This window comes from Notechis scutatus, chromosome 6 (assembly GCF_049901735.1).
Source record: "Notechis scutatus isolate UNSWTSFEM ecotype Mainland chromosome 6, rNotScu1.2, whole genome shotgun sequence".
Taxonomy (NCBI): Eukaryota; Metazoa; Chordata; class Lepidosauria; order Squamata; family Elapidae; genus Notechis; species Notechis scutatus.
This window is the reverse complement of record NC_142014.1, coordinates 3484486-3498930: the sequence shown is the minus strand read 5'-3', so window position 1 is coordinate 3498930 and position 14445 is coordinate 3484486. Positions and strand designations below refer to the sequence as shown.

Below are 14445 nucleotides of genomic sequence, written 5' to 3'. Positions count from 1 at the left end.
GGAGAATTCGGAGGGTGCGGCCCTGCTTTCTCTCACTCTCTCCTTGATCAGAAAGAGACAAGGAGGCTCCGAGTTATCATTTGCGCATGAGCCCGGGTGAAGCTTTTCTGTGATTGGCGCCGGCTCAGCCAATCACGGAAACGCCTCATACGTGCAGAAGGGTGGGCGGGGGAGGGGATCTGTAATCTACAGGGTCCTATTGCGGCATGGTTGGGGGGAGGGAGCTTTGATTGTCCTTGCATTAAATTGACTAAATTGTATTTACTCCGAAAAAGGGGAAGGTTGCCCCAGGTTAAAGTGCAAAAGTACGAGACACAATTTCTATAGGGAGCTTCCCTAGTTTGAAGCTCCCGGTGATAACGATCATAAGCCAATAAAACGATGGCAGCGCGGACTGTTTTGGACTACGATTCCCAGAATTCCATCACGTCTGTCACGACCTAGAGGCGAATAGAAGCCGCTGATTGGCCCAAAGAGACGAAGACCCCGCCTTTGTCTAGAATTTGATTGGTCCTCGCCCGCAACCCCGATTGGCTCGGAACCCCGGAATGTCGAGGTTACTAAGCAACCGCGTAACCGCCGCAGGGAGGTTGTGGGCATCGTGCGTGGAGGAGCTCACCTGAGGTAAGTCCGGACCGGCCTGGGAGGCGGGGCGAGCCCGGCTTCCCTTCGGCGGAGGATAACCACTGCAGGCCCGGCCAGGGAAGAGGATGGAGAGAAAATAGGGGAATAAGAAGCTGCTCTCGTTTACCCTTCCCTCATAAACATCGTTTTTGATTGGTCGCTGCTAAGACCCCGCCTCTTTTGGGTGGCAACTCTGCTGCCTAGACGCAGTATCGCGAGATTTGGGCTGGTGCGGCGGGAATGGGGCTCTGCACGTGTTTGGGCCGTTTGTCCACATTTTGGCGGGAAAAGGAACGAAGGTTTCTGAGGGGCGAACGGCGCGCCTCTCGGGAGGGAGATTTGGGACACTGTGTGTGCTGCCTGCGGCCCAGGATTCCCTCAGAAATTCAAATATAATAGATGCCATGAAAATATAAATGTTGTACAAATAGATGGAAATACCTTTTTTTAAAAAAATGTTTCAATCAAAAAAGGGCGACTTGAAAATTGGTATTTTAAAGCAACTAGGAGATAAATAATTATTGTAAGATAGTAATGATAGAGTGAATAAATATTTTCATCCTCAGTTTCCTCCTGAAATAAAACAAAAATCTGATTCGTGAGATTTATAAAAATCATTATCTTGAATCTTTCGACTGCTAAACAATAGAAAATCCTTTTATGTGTTAGGTCAGTTTTATGAATTCATTATTGTCTTTCATTTTCAATGATTGGATTGCTGCTTTTGAAATAAGAGATTTCAAAAGAAACTCTTGGGTTTTCCCAGGACGTTTTTCTCCCGTGCTAAGAAATGTGTAAATGTTTCAGATTATTTTTTTCTGTTCCAGATTGTTCCTAAATTAATATTTTATACCAAAGGCAAATTCCTTGTGTGCCCAATCACACTTGGCCAATGAAGAATTCTGTTCTATATTCTATTCTATATTCTCTTCTACTCTATTCTATTCTCTTCTTATATTCTATTCTACTCTACTCTGCTTTATTCATTATTCTCTTATTTCTTATTCTCTTATACTATATATTCTACTCTATATTCTCTATTCTATTCATTCTATTCCTATTTCTATGTCTATTCTAAATATTTTGGTAACGGAATGTGACTCGCCTCCTCTAATTAGCTTAGGAGATGGCTTCCAATTGCAGATTTTCATGATCAATTTAAAAAATACAAGCTACAGTATATATATAATTTTTTTTGCTAAGGGATACATTTCTTAAGTGAATTTTGCCCCATTTTATGACTTTCGTTGTTGTTAACCTGGTTGTTAAGTGAATCTGGCTTTCCCCCTTGACTTTGCTGGTCAGAGGGTCGCAAAAGGGGATCCCGTCATCGGGGATGCTGCGACCATCAGAAACAGGAGAGGATGTACCCAGACAGTGCACCGTTATTGTGAATGTGGAAATTTTATATATATAAAAAAACATTGTATAATAATCATTTAAAAAAAGAAACAGGAGCCAGTTGCCAACCATTTAAATTTTGGTCATGTGACCATTGGGATGCTGCAATGGTCGTAAGTGTGGAAAATGGTCATAAGTCACGTTTTCCAGCGACAGTGTAACTTTGAATAGTCACTAAATGAACTGTGGATAAGTCGTGGACTACCTGTGTATCTTCATCAGCAGAATGACAACAGTAACGTTGTAAAAACTGCACTAAAACCTAAGCAAAACTTTGAAGATTTTAAGGTCTTTTTTTAATTACACTGCCTTTTTATTGAGCCCTGGTGACACGATGGTTGGAGTGCAGTGTTGCAGGCTGACTCTGCCGACTGCCAGCAGTTCGATCCTCACCTGGCTCAAGGTTGGCTCAGCCTTCCGTCCTACCGAGATCAGTAAAATGAGGACCCCGATTGTTGGGGGCAAGAGGCTGACTTTGTAAACTGCTTAGAGAGGGGCTGTAATGCACTGTGAATAAGTCTAAGGGCCATGGCTGTTGTTATTTTTATTCCTGGTGTCATGCTTGTTTTTGCAGAAGCGCCTATGGAAAGTTCAGCTTTGTTTATGGACAGTAAGAATATGGCCTGTGCATCTTTCTCCTCTGGAGAAGCCCATATGACAGATAAGCCTGGTACGTCCTTCAGTAGAGGAGCAGATAGCCCCGAAGACACGTAAGTGGCGACCATGCAGGCTCTTCAGGGTGATATCCCGTTGCTGGAGGATTTTGTCCACGTGAAGATGTAAATCATTGGAGTGATTGTAATCTTATCATATCTCAAAAGAGGTTGGGGGAAAAGGAAGGAAGGTTAATTCCAGGGTATCAAACAGCAGTTCACAAGTTAAATCGGCCTGCTAGGAACTAGAACCAAATATGGGAGGAGGCAAAATGGAGATCTACAGGTGTATTTATTATTTATTTGTTAAACTTCTTTGCTGCCTATCTTGCTGTGAGGCTACTCTGGGCGGCTCTACTTCCTAAGAGCTTTTCTTCCGCCTTTTCTTCTTTTTGGAAGCAAAGGGACAAATCCGGATTTATATTCTAAATATATGCATATTTAGGCTGGAAAGAATAACTAAAGGAGAGAAAATCTGGGTCTAAAGCCATGGTTACTTATTCCCTTTATCAGTAGTAGCTCTATTTTTTAAAAGTACAGCTGATTTTTGCTAAAAACAATTGATAACTCTTTTGGGTGGTATCAAAGTAGTTCATAATACAGTTATGGCTTTAATCAGTTATGTCCATGCATTTAGTTGCAATGTCTTTTCATAAAATTTTTGATGATGTTTCTTCTGCTCTTTTTTATGCATTTCATTGCCATTTTTTTTTTAAAAAAAAATCAGCAAATTAGCTGGTGATGTTTCCGGGGCAACAGCCAGTATTGATCGCAAGCCAAAATTCATGCAGCGGGCCAAAACATGGTCGGATGAAGTTGAAAATCTGTACAGATTTCAGCAAGCTGGCTATAGAGATGAAAATGAATATAAACAAGTAAAGCATGTTGATGTGGTAAGACTTGATAGATTTTAAGAACTGAGCATTTTAAAGATGAAAACTTACTATTCCGTACAATAACCTCCTTCGGTTTGTGGTAGTTTTTCACAATTTCCTCCTGGGGTGATATGTTGCTGTTGGTAGAAAAAGCAACATCAGAGAATTTGTTCAGTGAGGGTTTCAAATAAATGACTAACTGAATTGAGGCAACATGGCAAACTGTGAAAGATAGGTTATAAATACCAATGGCTGAATTTACCCATTTTGGAATCTTTGGGTGGAGAAACTTTCAAATTACACCCCTCTCTAAACCATTTACTGGTCATGTATTAACATTTGCTGAAGAGCTGCTATCATACACATATGTTTACCTGTCCTGCAATGTGTTTTCCATGTTTAATTAGCATTTTAGTTTATATGTTGTGAATATGTGTTTGTATGCATAAATAATCTGCCTTTGATTTTTTTGAAGAAACTACAAAGGGGCACAGAAATTGACTTAAAAATAATAATAATCCAAATTCACAAATGCTGTACAATTCGCGTGTACACAGGGTTGTAGTCCTCAGTCTAGTTCTTGGAGCTAAATCAGGTTTTCCTTGCTTTCAAGGGTGAGTGTTACATTTGGAAAGATGGGAAACAAATATTCAGCCCTTTTCCCTCTCCACTTATTGCCCTGCTCTCCTTCTGGAAGTCTGCTGGGCTAAATGGCTCTTGACCATGGCTAGTTGTAGAGACCAGGATGTGCTTATTTATTTATTTAATGTACGGCATAACATACATGAACCAGCAATGTATATTAACATTTCATCCAGATAAGTAGAACCCAGTAAAATATAAATGTTAAAAATGTGATGTGCTTCCCTTTGCTTTCCCAGGGTATTTTGCTAACATTAATAGTAGCCGAATTTGTGTCTGATAAGTGCAATATGTATTAGGCATCATGTTAACCTACATTTTCTTTTTTGCTATCAATCACCAGAAGGGATAATAGCTGGTTATTTAATTGACCTGGCGTCTTTTCTCTTGGAGGGATTTTGAGATGTCCAAGAAGACAAAATCTGAATAAAAACCATTAAAACCACTGTCAGTGAATTCACATTGGAAAGAGGTGGTGAAATACAAAGACTTTGATTCATCAACCTAAAATCAGAAAACAGGCTAAGCACATTTAATAGCATGGGAACGGCACGGCACAAGATGTGTGATCACAAATATTTTGTTGGTTTTAATATCCTGTTGCGTTCATATTGAATTAAATGACCCTGCAGCTTATTTGCTTACGGCAAATGCTTTTCTGCTGGTTCAGTCATGTGTCTAGTTGGAATCCAAGCTATTTAGGGCATTAAATGTTTAATTGGATCCGGAAAATAATAATTTAAGTTACTTTCATGAGCATGACCATGAGCAATTATTTGTTTCCATTTGGGGACTACAAAGAAAGAGTTGAACTGACCCTTATCCTTTCTTTCTAGTCCCTGTCTTTACTCCATGGTTACTTCAGGGGGCTGGAGTGCTGGCTTCAAAAGAGCCGCTCTCTGTTTATATCCTTGGCCCTCTGTCTCCAAGGAGAGAAGCAAAGGAGGAGAAGAGGTGGGTCAGTTCCCTTCAGAGTAGGGATTTTGTGGGGAGTGGGATTTCCATTATGTAGAAACACCCATCAACGAGGGATTGAAAAACGTTGAAGTTGGGAGAAATATCCCATGGTGTTGCTGGAGAGTTTAGGAGCAGCACTTCCTAAGCACACTTCAATATGGGCAGAGGGAGGGATGGGCAGAAAATACTTTTAGGCTGCAGGCATCCATCTGACCACCCAAATGGTTTGTTAATCTTGGGTTAAAAAAAAAAAAGTGCATGACACATAACAGTTGTTGGCTGGCATCCAAAAATCTAATTCAGAAGACTTCTCTATTGGAGAGGAGCTTCTGAAACCCAGCCAGCCACCTACCTCATAACAAGTCTGGTTTTTTTTATCTCTGTCAACTCTCAGGAGCACTTGGTGATATAGTATTGTGGGCAGGCAGAGCTGCGTGGCCATCAGCTGTTCAAAGACACCGTGAATCCCACTAAATTAGGCTCAAATCTTGGAACCAGTAATCTGCCATCCTGTTAAGAACCCGCAGATGTATAATGGATCCATGAGAAATAGATTTTCTGGGCTCCTTAAAGAACACTGAATAACAGAGTTATGGACAAAACAAATAGAGGGTTATGCCACCCTTGACTAATCAATAGGACTTGCATACACAACAAAAAGGAGCATTTAGGGATTACAGCTGCATCTCCTGTGAGCTCTGGCTGCGTCAGCGCAACCTGGCTTTGAGCCAAGAGATTGTTTTGCTGACAGAGATTCTTTCCAGAGGGGTCCTGTGGTAGCCCCCTACAAAGAGGCCATTATGACGATGCTTGGATGCTGGTCAGCAGGCCACCGAGATTCGGTTTGTGTTACCTCCTTCAGACTGAGCAAATGAAAATGTTTTCCCCTTCTAATAACGCTTCGGAAAACCCAGATTCACCCTGATGGCCATTTCATTCTGAAAACAGCTCTCCCCTCTGTGGGAACTCAGTGGGGTCACTTAATGCTGCATAAGAGGACTGCGTTGGTCCTTTTTTGCTTCCTCTGAAAAACGTTTGCCCCTCCCCTCTCTTCGCAGCCATATTGAAAACTTTACTGATTTGTGTTCTAGCCTTCAACAGAATCTGCAACAATGTTAACTTTGATAGAATCCTCAAAACTTTGCAATAAATTCTTTCTTTCTGATAAGATGTATTTTGAGAGCACAGAAAGCACTCAAATGTACTATTGAAAGTTAAAGAAAATTAAAAATATTGCTTACTAAGACTTTTGGTCAAGTCTTCCGAATGGAAGGTATGTGCAACACAAGAATAAAGGGATAGGAGAATGTGTGCTTAAAGCCAGCTTTAAATGAACTGAGCCTGGAAACTAAACTCTTCAAGTAGAATCAAAAGTCACAGAATTCCCTAGCAATAGAATTAGTTGGAATACTGCTGGCCCGCTGTTTTCGGAGACAGTGTGGAAAAGGGGAGATTGTGAAATCCTGAATTTCTTCCTGTCTGCACTGTCAACTTTGGATCTGGTCTGGGATCCTCTGCTCAGCACGCCTGGTCTCCTCCTGTATATTTCTGTACGAGATGTAGAATACGGGCCTTTTTTTCCGTCCCTTGTTCGAGTTCACTAGCAGAACCTGCAGATTAAATGCGTGCTCAGCCACTCCAAGAACCCATGGGCACTTTCCTTCTCCTTGTTTGCATGCAGGTGGAAAGGTGGCCAGAGACTGGATTTGTGAAGAAGCTTCAGAGGAGGGACAATACTTTCTACTATTACGATAAGGAAAGAGAATGTGAAGACAAAGAAGTCCACAACGTTAAAATGTATGGCTACTGATCTATGTCTCATCCACTGTTTTTAGAAATGATTTTTTTTTTTTTGTCTAGAATAGTATGGAACCCATTAAAAAGTTTTTAAGAGTAACTCGATCTGATTTTATATGTGGCTCCAGCACTCCTTTCTGAAAAAACAAACGCAAGGGTATTTTTAATGGGCAGTGTAAAAAATAACAGATTGATGTTGAGGTTTTTGTGAGTTGGGGCCATTCTGAAGGCCGTGAAGGTGTGTGTGTCTGCTTTCCAGGAGGTGAACTTAGTAGGTATGCATTGTGCTATTGGCTTGGCTTGGCCCACTGCATAGAACGTATTTTCTGTGTAATGTGGTTATAAGTTCCTCCCTGGCTCCCCAGTTCCACGTTACTTCAGTTTCAGTAGGTGGAGTTTGTAAGAAAGCTTTGGCCGTAACCAAGTCTCGATTGCTTCTTCTAATGCTGCTTTAAAAGGAAAAGGGAGGAAATGGTGGGGCCCTTGGTGCTCTTTGAGCTTGGTGGTTTTCTTGCAGGCATTTCCTGACCCAACTAGGGAACAACTTCAGTGCACAGTTCAAAGAGCACCAAGGCCCCTCCCGTGACCAGGTGTGTTTGTGAGGGCTGGGTGTCCCTAGGAAGCCTTTCAGGCACAATTCATTTCTATCTGACAAAAGGGGATCTCCTGAACATGGACGGGTGCCACGTGTATTGCATGGTGCTCCTCTGAAGCGGAGCCTTTATTACTCTTGGCCTTGGAAGGGAACAGTTCCTGTTTATGGCCTTTATGGGACATCGTAGGCTCCTGTGATCCTTAAGGACAGGGATGGGAGGGTGCCTAGTCTCCTACAGCATTTCACCCAGGGAACACATCGAGGCCCCTGAAGTCCCGGAGGAGGAATTGGCTGGCCCCAGGCGTTGGAATGCCTTCGGCTCTGCCCCAGGCAGGTCGGTAACAACAGGCAGAGTTGGCCTGTCCCTCCCCCTCCCGACCCTCCCTCGCTGCTGCTGCTGCTCCTACCACCGAGGCAGAAGACGTCAGAGAGATCCGCCTGCAGGAGATCCTTGGAGCAGGGCACCCGGCCATTTCTGGGGGCCACGTTTGTTCCTTCTCTGACACAACAAGGTTCCTTAGTCTCTCCTTTTTTCTCTACCTGCCGGAAGGTCCCCTGAGAGAAAGGGGCACGACAGCCTCTTGTCTACAGGGTGCTGGTCAGGGGGGGGCGTTTGCCTCCACAAAACTCTGGCACCCAAGGAACCCAGCTTTCGCCAAAGGCGGGAGTGGCCTCTGGAGCAGCGGGAGTTGGGCAGGAAGTGCAGTCCCCTCAGCGATAGTCAGATCAGAAAGTACAAAATGCATGTACTACACGCTTCCCCAGCACTAAAGCAGCACCGCCTCCCTCCTCAGAAGCCTTTGGAGGTTTCTGGGGCAACCCTGCTTTGTATGCTGGAGGAACAGAACAATACAGACGATACAGCCCGGCTTTTATGGGGACAGAAACCGGGGGAAGCAACAACGCAGAGAACACAGAACTGGAAAGGAAAATTAGGAAGAAGCCGCAAACTGGCAGGGAAGGAGATTAGTGGGGGAGGAAAGCCTTTTAGGGCAGAAGGCTTAGGGGCAGAGGGGGCCCCTTCCTCGCAGACCATCCCGGCCGAAGAGTCTGGCCCCCAATGCTGAGGGAGGCCGGCACCCACTGCAGCCCCTTAAGGCAGAGTTTGGACACAGCATGAAAGGACCCCACCCTCAAATCCCGCGATTCCTTAAAACCACCTTCCTCGGGGTCCCCTTGCAAGGAAGCACAGGGCCAGGAAACCGGCCCCGAAACAGCGTAAGCCAGCATCATAATGAAATGCAGGCAGTCCTTCACTTCATTGAGCCTCAAATCTCGGCTGCTAGGTGAGACATTTAAGGCAGGTTTTGCCCCCGTTGGCTCAATGAATCCTGGCAGTTGTTAAATTAGTGACATGGTTGTTAAGTGAGTCTGGCTTCCTCATTGACCTTGGTGGTCAAAGGGGATCAGGGGACCCCGGAACACTGCGGCCATCATAAATAGGAACCGGTTGTGGAGTGTTTGAAGTTTGGTCACGTGGCCAGCAGCTACGTGGCAGGGTGCAACCTGGGTCGGCCCCCAGGAGCCTTCCAAGGTTTCAGTCTCGTGCTGGAGCCCCTCCTGGGGGGGGGAACCTCTCCCCCCCCCCAGGATAGTTGCCTCCATCCATGAAGGGACATTTCCCTCCTGGGAGGGCTTATTGCTTTGCTTTCCCGTCCCACGAGGGCAGGGACCGGCAGTTTCCGAACCACAAACCTGAAAGAAAGACCAGTTTGAACACCTTAGGTTGCCGTCACGTGCAAAGGGCCGTAAATACAGACCCGCTGGGATCCCGTGCAGGGGCGGGATTCAAAAATCCCAGCAACCGGTTCGCTGCCCAGTTGCTGGGTGGGCGTGGCCATGGTGGGCGTGGCCTACCGGAACTTCCAGGAGGGCTGTTTTTCGCCTTCCCCAGGGTCTGGAGGCCCTTCAGAAGCCGGAAACAGGCCCGTTTCTGGACTTCCGGTACTTCCAGTTCGGCCCATTTTCCCCAATCCCAGAGCCTCCACGCAGACCCCGCCCTTACCTGCATCCAAAATGTGCTGCATGGGGACTCTGGGGAGGGGCAGGGTGGGCGGGACCATCCGGTCGGTTCAACTACCGGTTTGGCGAACCAGACGTAAATTTAACAACCGGTTCACCTGACCGGCTGAGTCCCCCCCGCCGATCGCATGTCTACATTGGCAGGGGAGTGGGAGGGTTTCAGCCCCTGGAACCTTGAAAGTGGGCCGTAAGTTACTCTGGGTTGGACCCTTGTGACTCAGTAGCCGTCATTAAGTGACCGATTTTCAGTTGAGAAGTGGGGAAAGGCTGGCCTAGACCATCAAAGCGATGGTGGAAAGGATGAAGACAAACAGAACTGAAGCAGCTTCTGGGATGAGAAGCGAAACCTCTTCAAAGAAGAACCAGAAAGTCCAGCTGCCTCTTGGGGGGAAAAAAGGCACCTTTGGGCCTCTCTCTCTCTCTCTCTCCCCCTGGATAAAAGAGGAGGAGGAGATGTCCTCCCTTTCAACCCTTTTTTCAACTGTCGTGGCTTCTCCCGTGGAATCATCATCGCCTGGAGTTCCACCCTGAAGATGCGGCTTTTCCAGTGAGTGAAATTCTCCCGGCCCTCTGGAAACGGCGAGTCCTCCTGGATCTGTTTTAGGGGTGGGGGGAAAGGAAAAGGAAAACAAAGGCAATCGTGTGTAGAACATCCCCAAAGGATTAAACCAGGTATGGTTGGTTGGTCTTACATAACTCTTCAAAATGTAAACTCAGGAGCCTTCCTGAAATCCGGTTGTTTGTCACTAGACTTTGAGCTCCAAGTGGATTTGGCAGGTTTTGCCACGAGCCTCCATATCAGTAAATCAAAATAATCTCTTGGCATGGAGAGATCAAGGCCCCTGATGTTTGCACTGACTTTAAGCAAGAAGGGTTTGATTTTTCTTTTAAAGAATCAACAGTTCGGGTTTAGGTGCGGTTGACTTTACATACAGGTTTTAAATTGTTTTTTCCACGTGCGAGTTAAAAATCCCATGTATTTACAAAACTTGTTCAGCTAAGGTTCCTTAACAGGAGTTGCCTAAATCAACATGGGGATACAGCAAACTGTTGGCTCCCTCAAAATGTGACTTAAAATTATGACAATAAATAGTGGAAAATAAAGGACTTGGGCTTTGCTATAGTTCTCCGGGGCTATGAGTGGTACAGATCTTTTTTTTAACCCATCAATTTCATAGCCACCATAAATTCTCACAAAAGGAACAATTCAGATGAGAAAATGAGAGGGAAAAATCGTCTCTAGTACTGGTGTCTTCGCCCCCCCCCCCCAAGGAATCTGGGGAAGGCTATCTGGGAGGAGCATTTGAATGGGTTTACTTAGAAAATTCACAAAACTACAGTTTACGGAGTTCCATGACAGTTAAGCCATTGTCATCCATACAGAGCAAAATCCTAACATCTTGTTCCAGAGTTGATAATGCTGAAATCAATGGTGCTATTCAAAGATTGCCACTCTAGACTCACTGCGTTGCCTATTTTAATGGATGAAGATTAAGAGGAAAAAGGGATCCTGTTTAAACCAATTTATTTCATTAACAAAGCTTATTTTGGATACACCATTTTTCCCCTCAAGGATTCAAACTCCATCTAGACACAGTTTGTAACTTGTATCTTTTTCTGCTTTAGAAATTAACTCTGGTTGGGCTACTTAAAACGTAGAAAATACTCTTTGGGGGTAATTATTTTGGTTATTTTTCCTATTGTTTTTATTTTACACATCACATGTTCTCCAGCTCCTTTGATGAACATCTTGTTAGATGCAGCTGTACAAAGGAAACTTTTCTGTAGATATAAATAGAGTTGTTTTGCAAAAATAACAGTACTGTGGTAAGGAAGGGTGTAGTTCTTTCTGCTTTCTGTTGTGCACCTTTGATGTATGTGAATGGAATTACAACTACTAGTAGTAAGCTATGAGCAAGGTTGGAAAAACTTTCCCCTTTACCCCAAATTAACTACAAACACCTATAAAGGGCAGCTTTGGGGTTTTTATTGATCTGTAACAAGAAAGGGTTTTCTGGGAGGAATCGACCAAGCTTTGCAAGAAAGCAAGCAACTTACTAAGCTGGTTAGAGTCACCACTACATCCTCTTCCTGCTTACCTTATTAGGAGCAACAAACTTGGCCTGATTCAGGGTAAAAACAGCTTGTCCTTGACTGTATTCAGTGGCTTCTTTCTTTAGGAACTGTCAAGAGAGATAGCAGATTGAACAGAGAGAGCTTGTTTTAAATTCACGTATCAACCTGGTTTCCTTCTCTATCCCCTTCCTTGCCTGAATCTTACTCTGGATCTTGCCTGCCGTTGAAGTGGCATCGAGGTTATTCCAGTGGCTTTGGTGAGGTCTGCTCATGTTGGCTGATTTGGGGGGTCCCTTGCACCCCCACTTATTTCTGCTAAAGAATGGAGGCCAAAAAAGAATATTTTTCGCTCGGGGTTGAACTGTGGGGGTCTTCGGTGCTCTCTGAGCTTGGTGGTTTCCTTGTGGACGTTTCATGACCCAACTAGGGAACACCATCAGTGCCAGAAGGAAGTGGGGTTTGCAGAATGGAAGAGGAGGACTGCGTGATCTTTGGTGCTCTCGGAGTTTGGTGGTTTACTTGCAGGCGTTTCATGACCCAACTAGGGAACCCCATCAGTGCCGGAAAGGAGTGGGGTTTGGGAGGATGATGGAGACTGTGGGGTCCTTGGGGGTCTCTGAGCTTGATGGTTTTCTTGCAGACGTTTCATGACCCAACTAGGGAACACCATCAGCGCTAAAAGGGAGTGGGGGGGGGAGGAAGAGGAGGACTGAGGGGACCTTGGTGCTCTCTGAGCTTAGTGGTTTCCTTGCAGACGTTCCATGACCCAGCTAGGGAACACCATCAGCCCTAGCTTGTCATGGTCCGTTCTAGCTGCTCTTGGAGGTTTCCCAGTAGGGTGTGTTGACCTTTGTTTGATCCGAGGTATCCATCCCTATGAGCTGTATCATTTTTTGGCTCACTTTCTTGGGCTATTTTCTATCCAGCTACCCTGGAGGTTTATATCTGACCCAGATGAGGCCTTTTGTGCAGGAAGAAACAGTGGCTCCTCGGTTGAGGTTTGCCTATATGCAGATTTCTCCCACTTGCTTGCAACTCTCAGAAGTATTTGACGCCCACAAAGGTTCCAAGAGAAGAGAACAAGATCTGCAGGTTGAACGATGGCCTTTCTGAGCTGGGTGGTTTCATGTCCCAGCTAGGCAGCATCATCAGGGTTAGAAGAGACTCTAATCCAGGGCGGGCAAATGACCGGTGGACTTCAATTCCCAGAATTCTTCAGCCAGATGAAAAAACCAGATGAAGGCTTCGTGTTGATAACAAAAGGCTCACCTCCCTTAAGTTTGGAGAGGAGGAGGCCGACAAAGAAGACCTGGCACCATTGTGGGCTGCTCCTCCCCTCCCTCCTCCTTGCTGGCTTCTCCTCCCTAACAATAACCAGGTTTGGAAAAGTTGCCCTCAAGTCCTTTTCCTCCTTCATTCCACTGGATTGGAAAGAAGGAAAACCTTTTGTTAAAAAGACGTTGGGAGTGTAGCAGGCGGCCGGCCGGCCATGGAGACATTCCAGGGACGTTCCTATTAAGGAATGATTTTATCCTCCAGTAAATTTTAAGAGTTTCCTATTTTTCCAGAGCTCAGAGAACACTTCTCGCAAACTGGTTTCTTTTCCTACCAAACTGGTTTCTTTCCTGGCCACATGAAAGTATTTTAATAATCTACAACCATTACTTGATCCTAATCTGGAGTGGCCCTCAAACAGACTGGATGAAGTGCTGGTCAAACACAGGAAACACTGCAGTTGTTTATTTGAAAAAGCCGGCCAGCCTTTCATATTTGGGGTTTTTCCCTACCTGTCAGACCGCCTGTTCCTTTCTCCACGGGCTCCGTCAGTCTGATCCAAAGCACTTCAATCCCCCATAAGGGGGCTGAATAATATCCTCCACGCCAGGAAAAGGAGCCCTTGAAGGGCTTACGAGGAGCTTCTCAAGCAACTAGAAGTTCGGCAGGAGGAGGATCTGGGCCCTCAAGAGCTCAAGGAGTTTCTATTTGCCCGAAACTGGAAGAGGGGGAAGATAATTGAAAAAAAAATATTTGAATGTGCAGAAATGAATAGATTGAACACTGGAAATGAAAGAAAAAGAAGAATCTGAGTATTCTGTGGTATGGGATTTTGTTTTATCAATGGATAGAAAACAGAACAAATCAAAAGGGATTGGATGGATTCACAGAGCAATGAAAGAAACGACTGTAATAGATATATTGGCTCTCATTTATACTATATACATGGGGATGTGATTGTTGTATTGTTAAGTTGAATAAGAGGAATATTATTAATAATGGTTAAGTAATTGAAATATGTACCTAATCAACACACGATTGAAATGGAATGGAATTTGTTGTATATAAAAAATAACTTTTTACAAAAAAAAAAAAAAAAAAAAGATCTCAAGGAGTTTCCAGGTTCTGGAACTTTTCAAAACGTGACACTTTTCCCCCCCTTTTGGTCGCTAAAATGGGAGCCGAGTCAGAAATTGTTCCTCTGATGGGGCTGTGCAGACGATGTTGAGTGAGTTTTGCCCCGTTGTACGACTTTTCTCTCCGCATTTTTGTTAAGCAAATCGCCTCAGTTAAATTAGTCACATAGTCGTTAAGTGAATCTGGCTTTCTCAACGACTTTGCATGACAGGAGGTCGCAAAATAGGATGATCCCAGGACACTGACACCGTCGTACAGGTGCCAAGGGTCTGAATGCAAACCAGGTGACCAAGGGGATGCTGCACCAGGTGGGAGGGTGGAAAATGGTCCCAAGGCCCTTTTTGTCCAGTGCCATTGTAACTTTGAATGGTCACTGTTACAAATTGAGGAC

General features: G+C 44.7%; 1 protein-coding gene and 1 long non-coding RNA gene across 3 annotated transcripts; one reads left to right on the top strand and one right to left on the bottom strand.

Annotated features, from left to right (window-relative positions):
- Window positions 1-7049, top strand: MEIG1 (meiosis/spermiogenesis associated 1). 2 transcript variants are annotated; one of them, XM_087969191.1, is made up of 4 exons: window positions 1-96; window positions 2600-2735; window positions 3406-3571; window positions 6834-7049. In XM_087969191.1, the coding sequence occupies exons 1-4, from the start codon at window positions 87-89 to the stop codon at window positions 6960-6962; spliced, it is 441 nt and encodes a 146-aa protein (XP_087825317.1). In that variant the 5' UTR covers window positions 1-86; the 3' UTR covers window positions 6963-7049. The 2 variants fall into 2 exon arrangements, with proteins under 2 accessions (XP_087825317.1, XP_026538391.1); XM_026682606.2 differs by lacking the exon at window positions 1-96 and adding an exon at window positions 502-624.
- A 1392-nt stretch (window positions 7050-8441) lies between these two features.
- Window positions 8442-12969, bottom strand: LOC148130095 (uncharacterized). The gene is made up of 3 exons (XR_015750247.1): window positions 11646-12969; window positions 10081-10136; window positions 8442-9239 (listed from the first exon to the last, which is right to left on the bottom strand). It is a non-coding gene; the product is annotated as an uncharacterized LOC148130095 (long non-coding RNA).
- Window positions 12970-14445: the final 1476 nt, after the last annotated feature.

Bases quoted from the DNA above. Each gene is read 5' to 3' on its own strand.
- MEIG1 (XM_087969191.1), top strand. The intron at 2,736-3,405 runs GTAAGTGGCGAC...AAAAAAAATCAG, and splicing joins GCAGATAGCCCCGAAGACAC to CAAATTAGCTGGTGATGTTT. The intron at 3,572-6,833 runs GTAAGACTTGAT...GTTTGCATGCAG, and splicing joins AAGTAAAGCATGTTGATGTG to GTGGAAAGGTGGCCAGAGAC.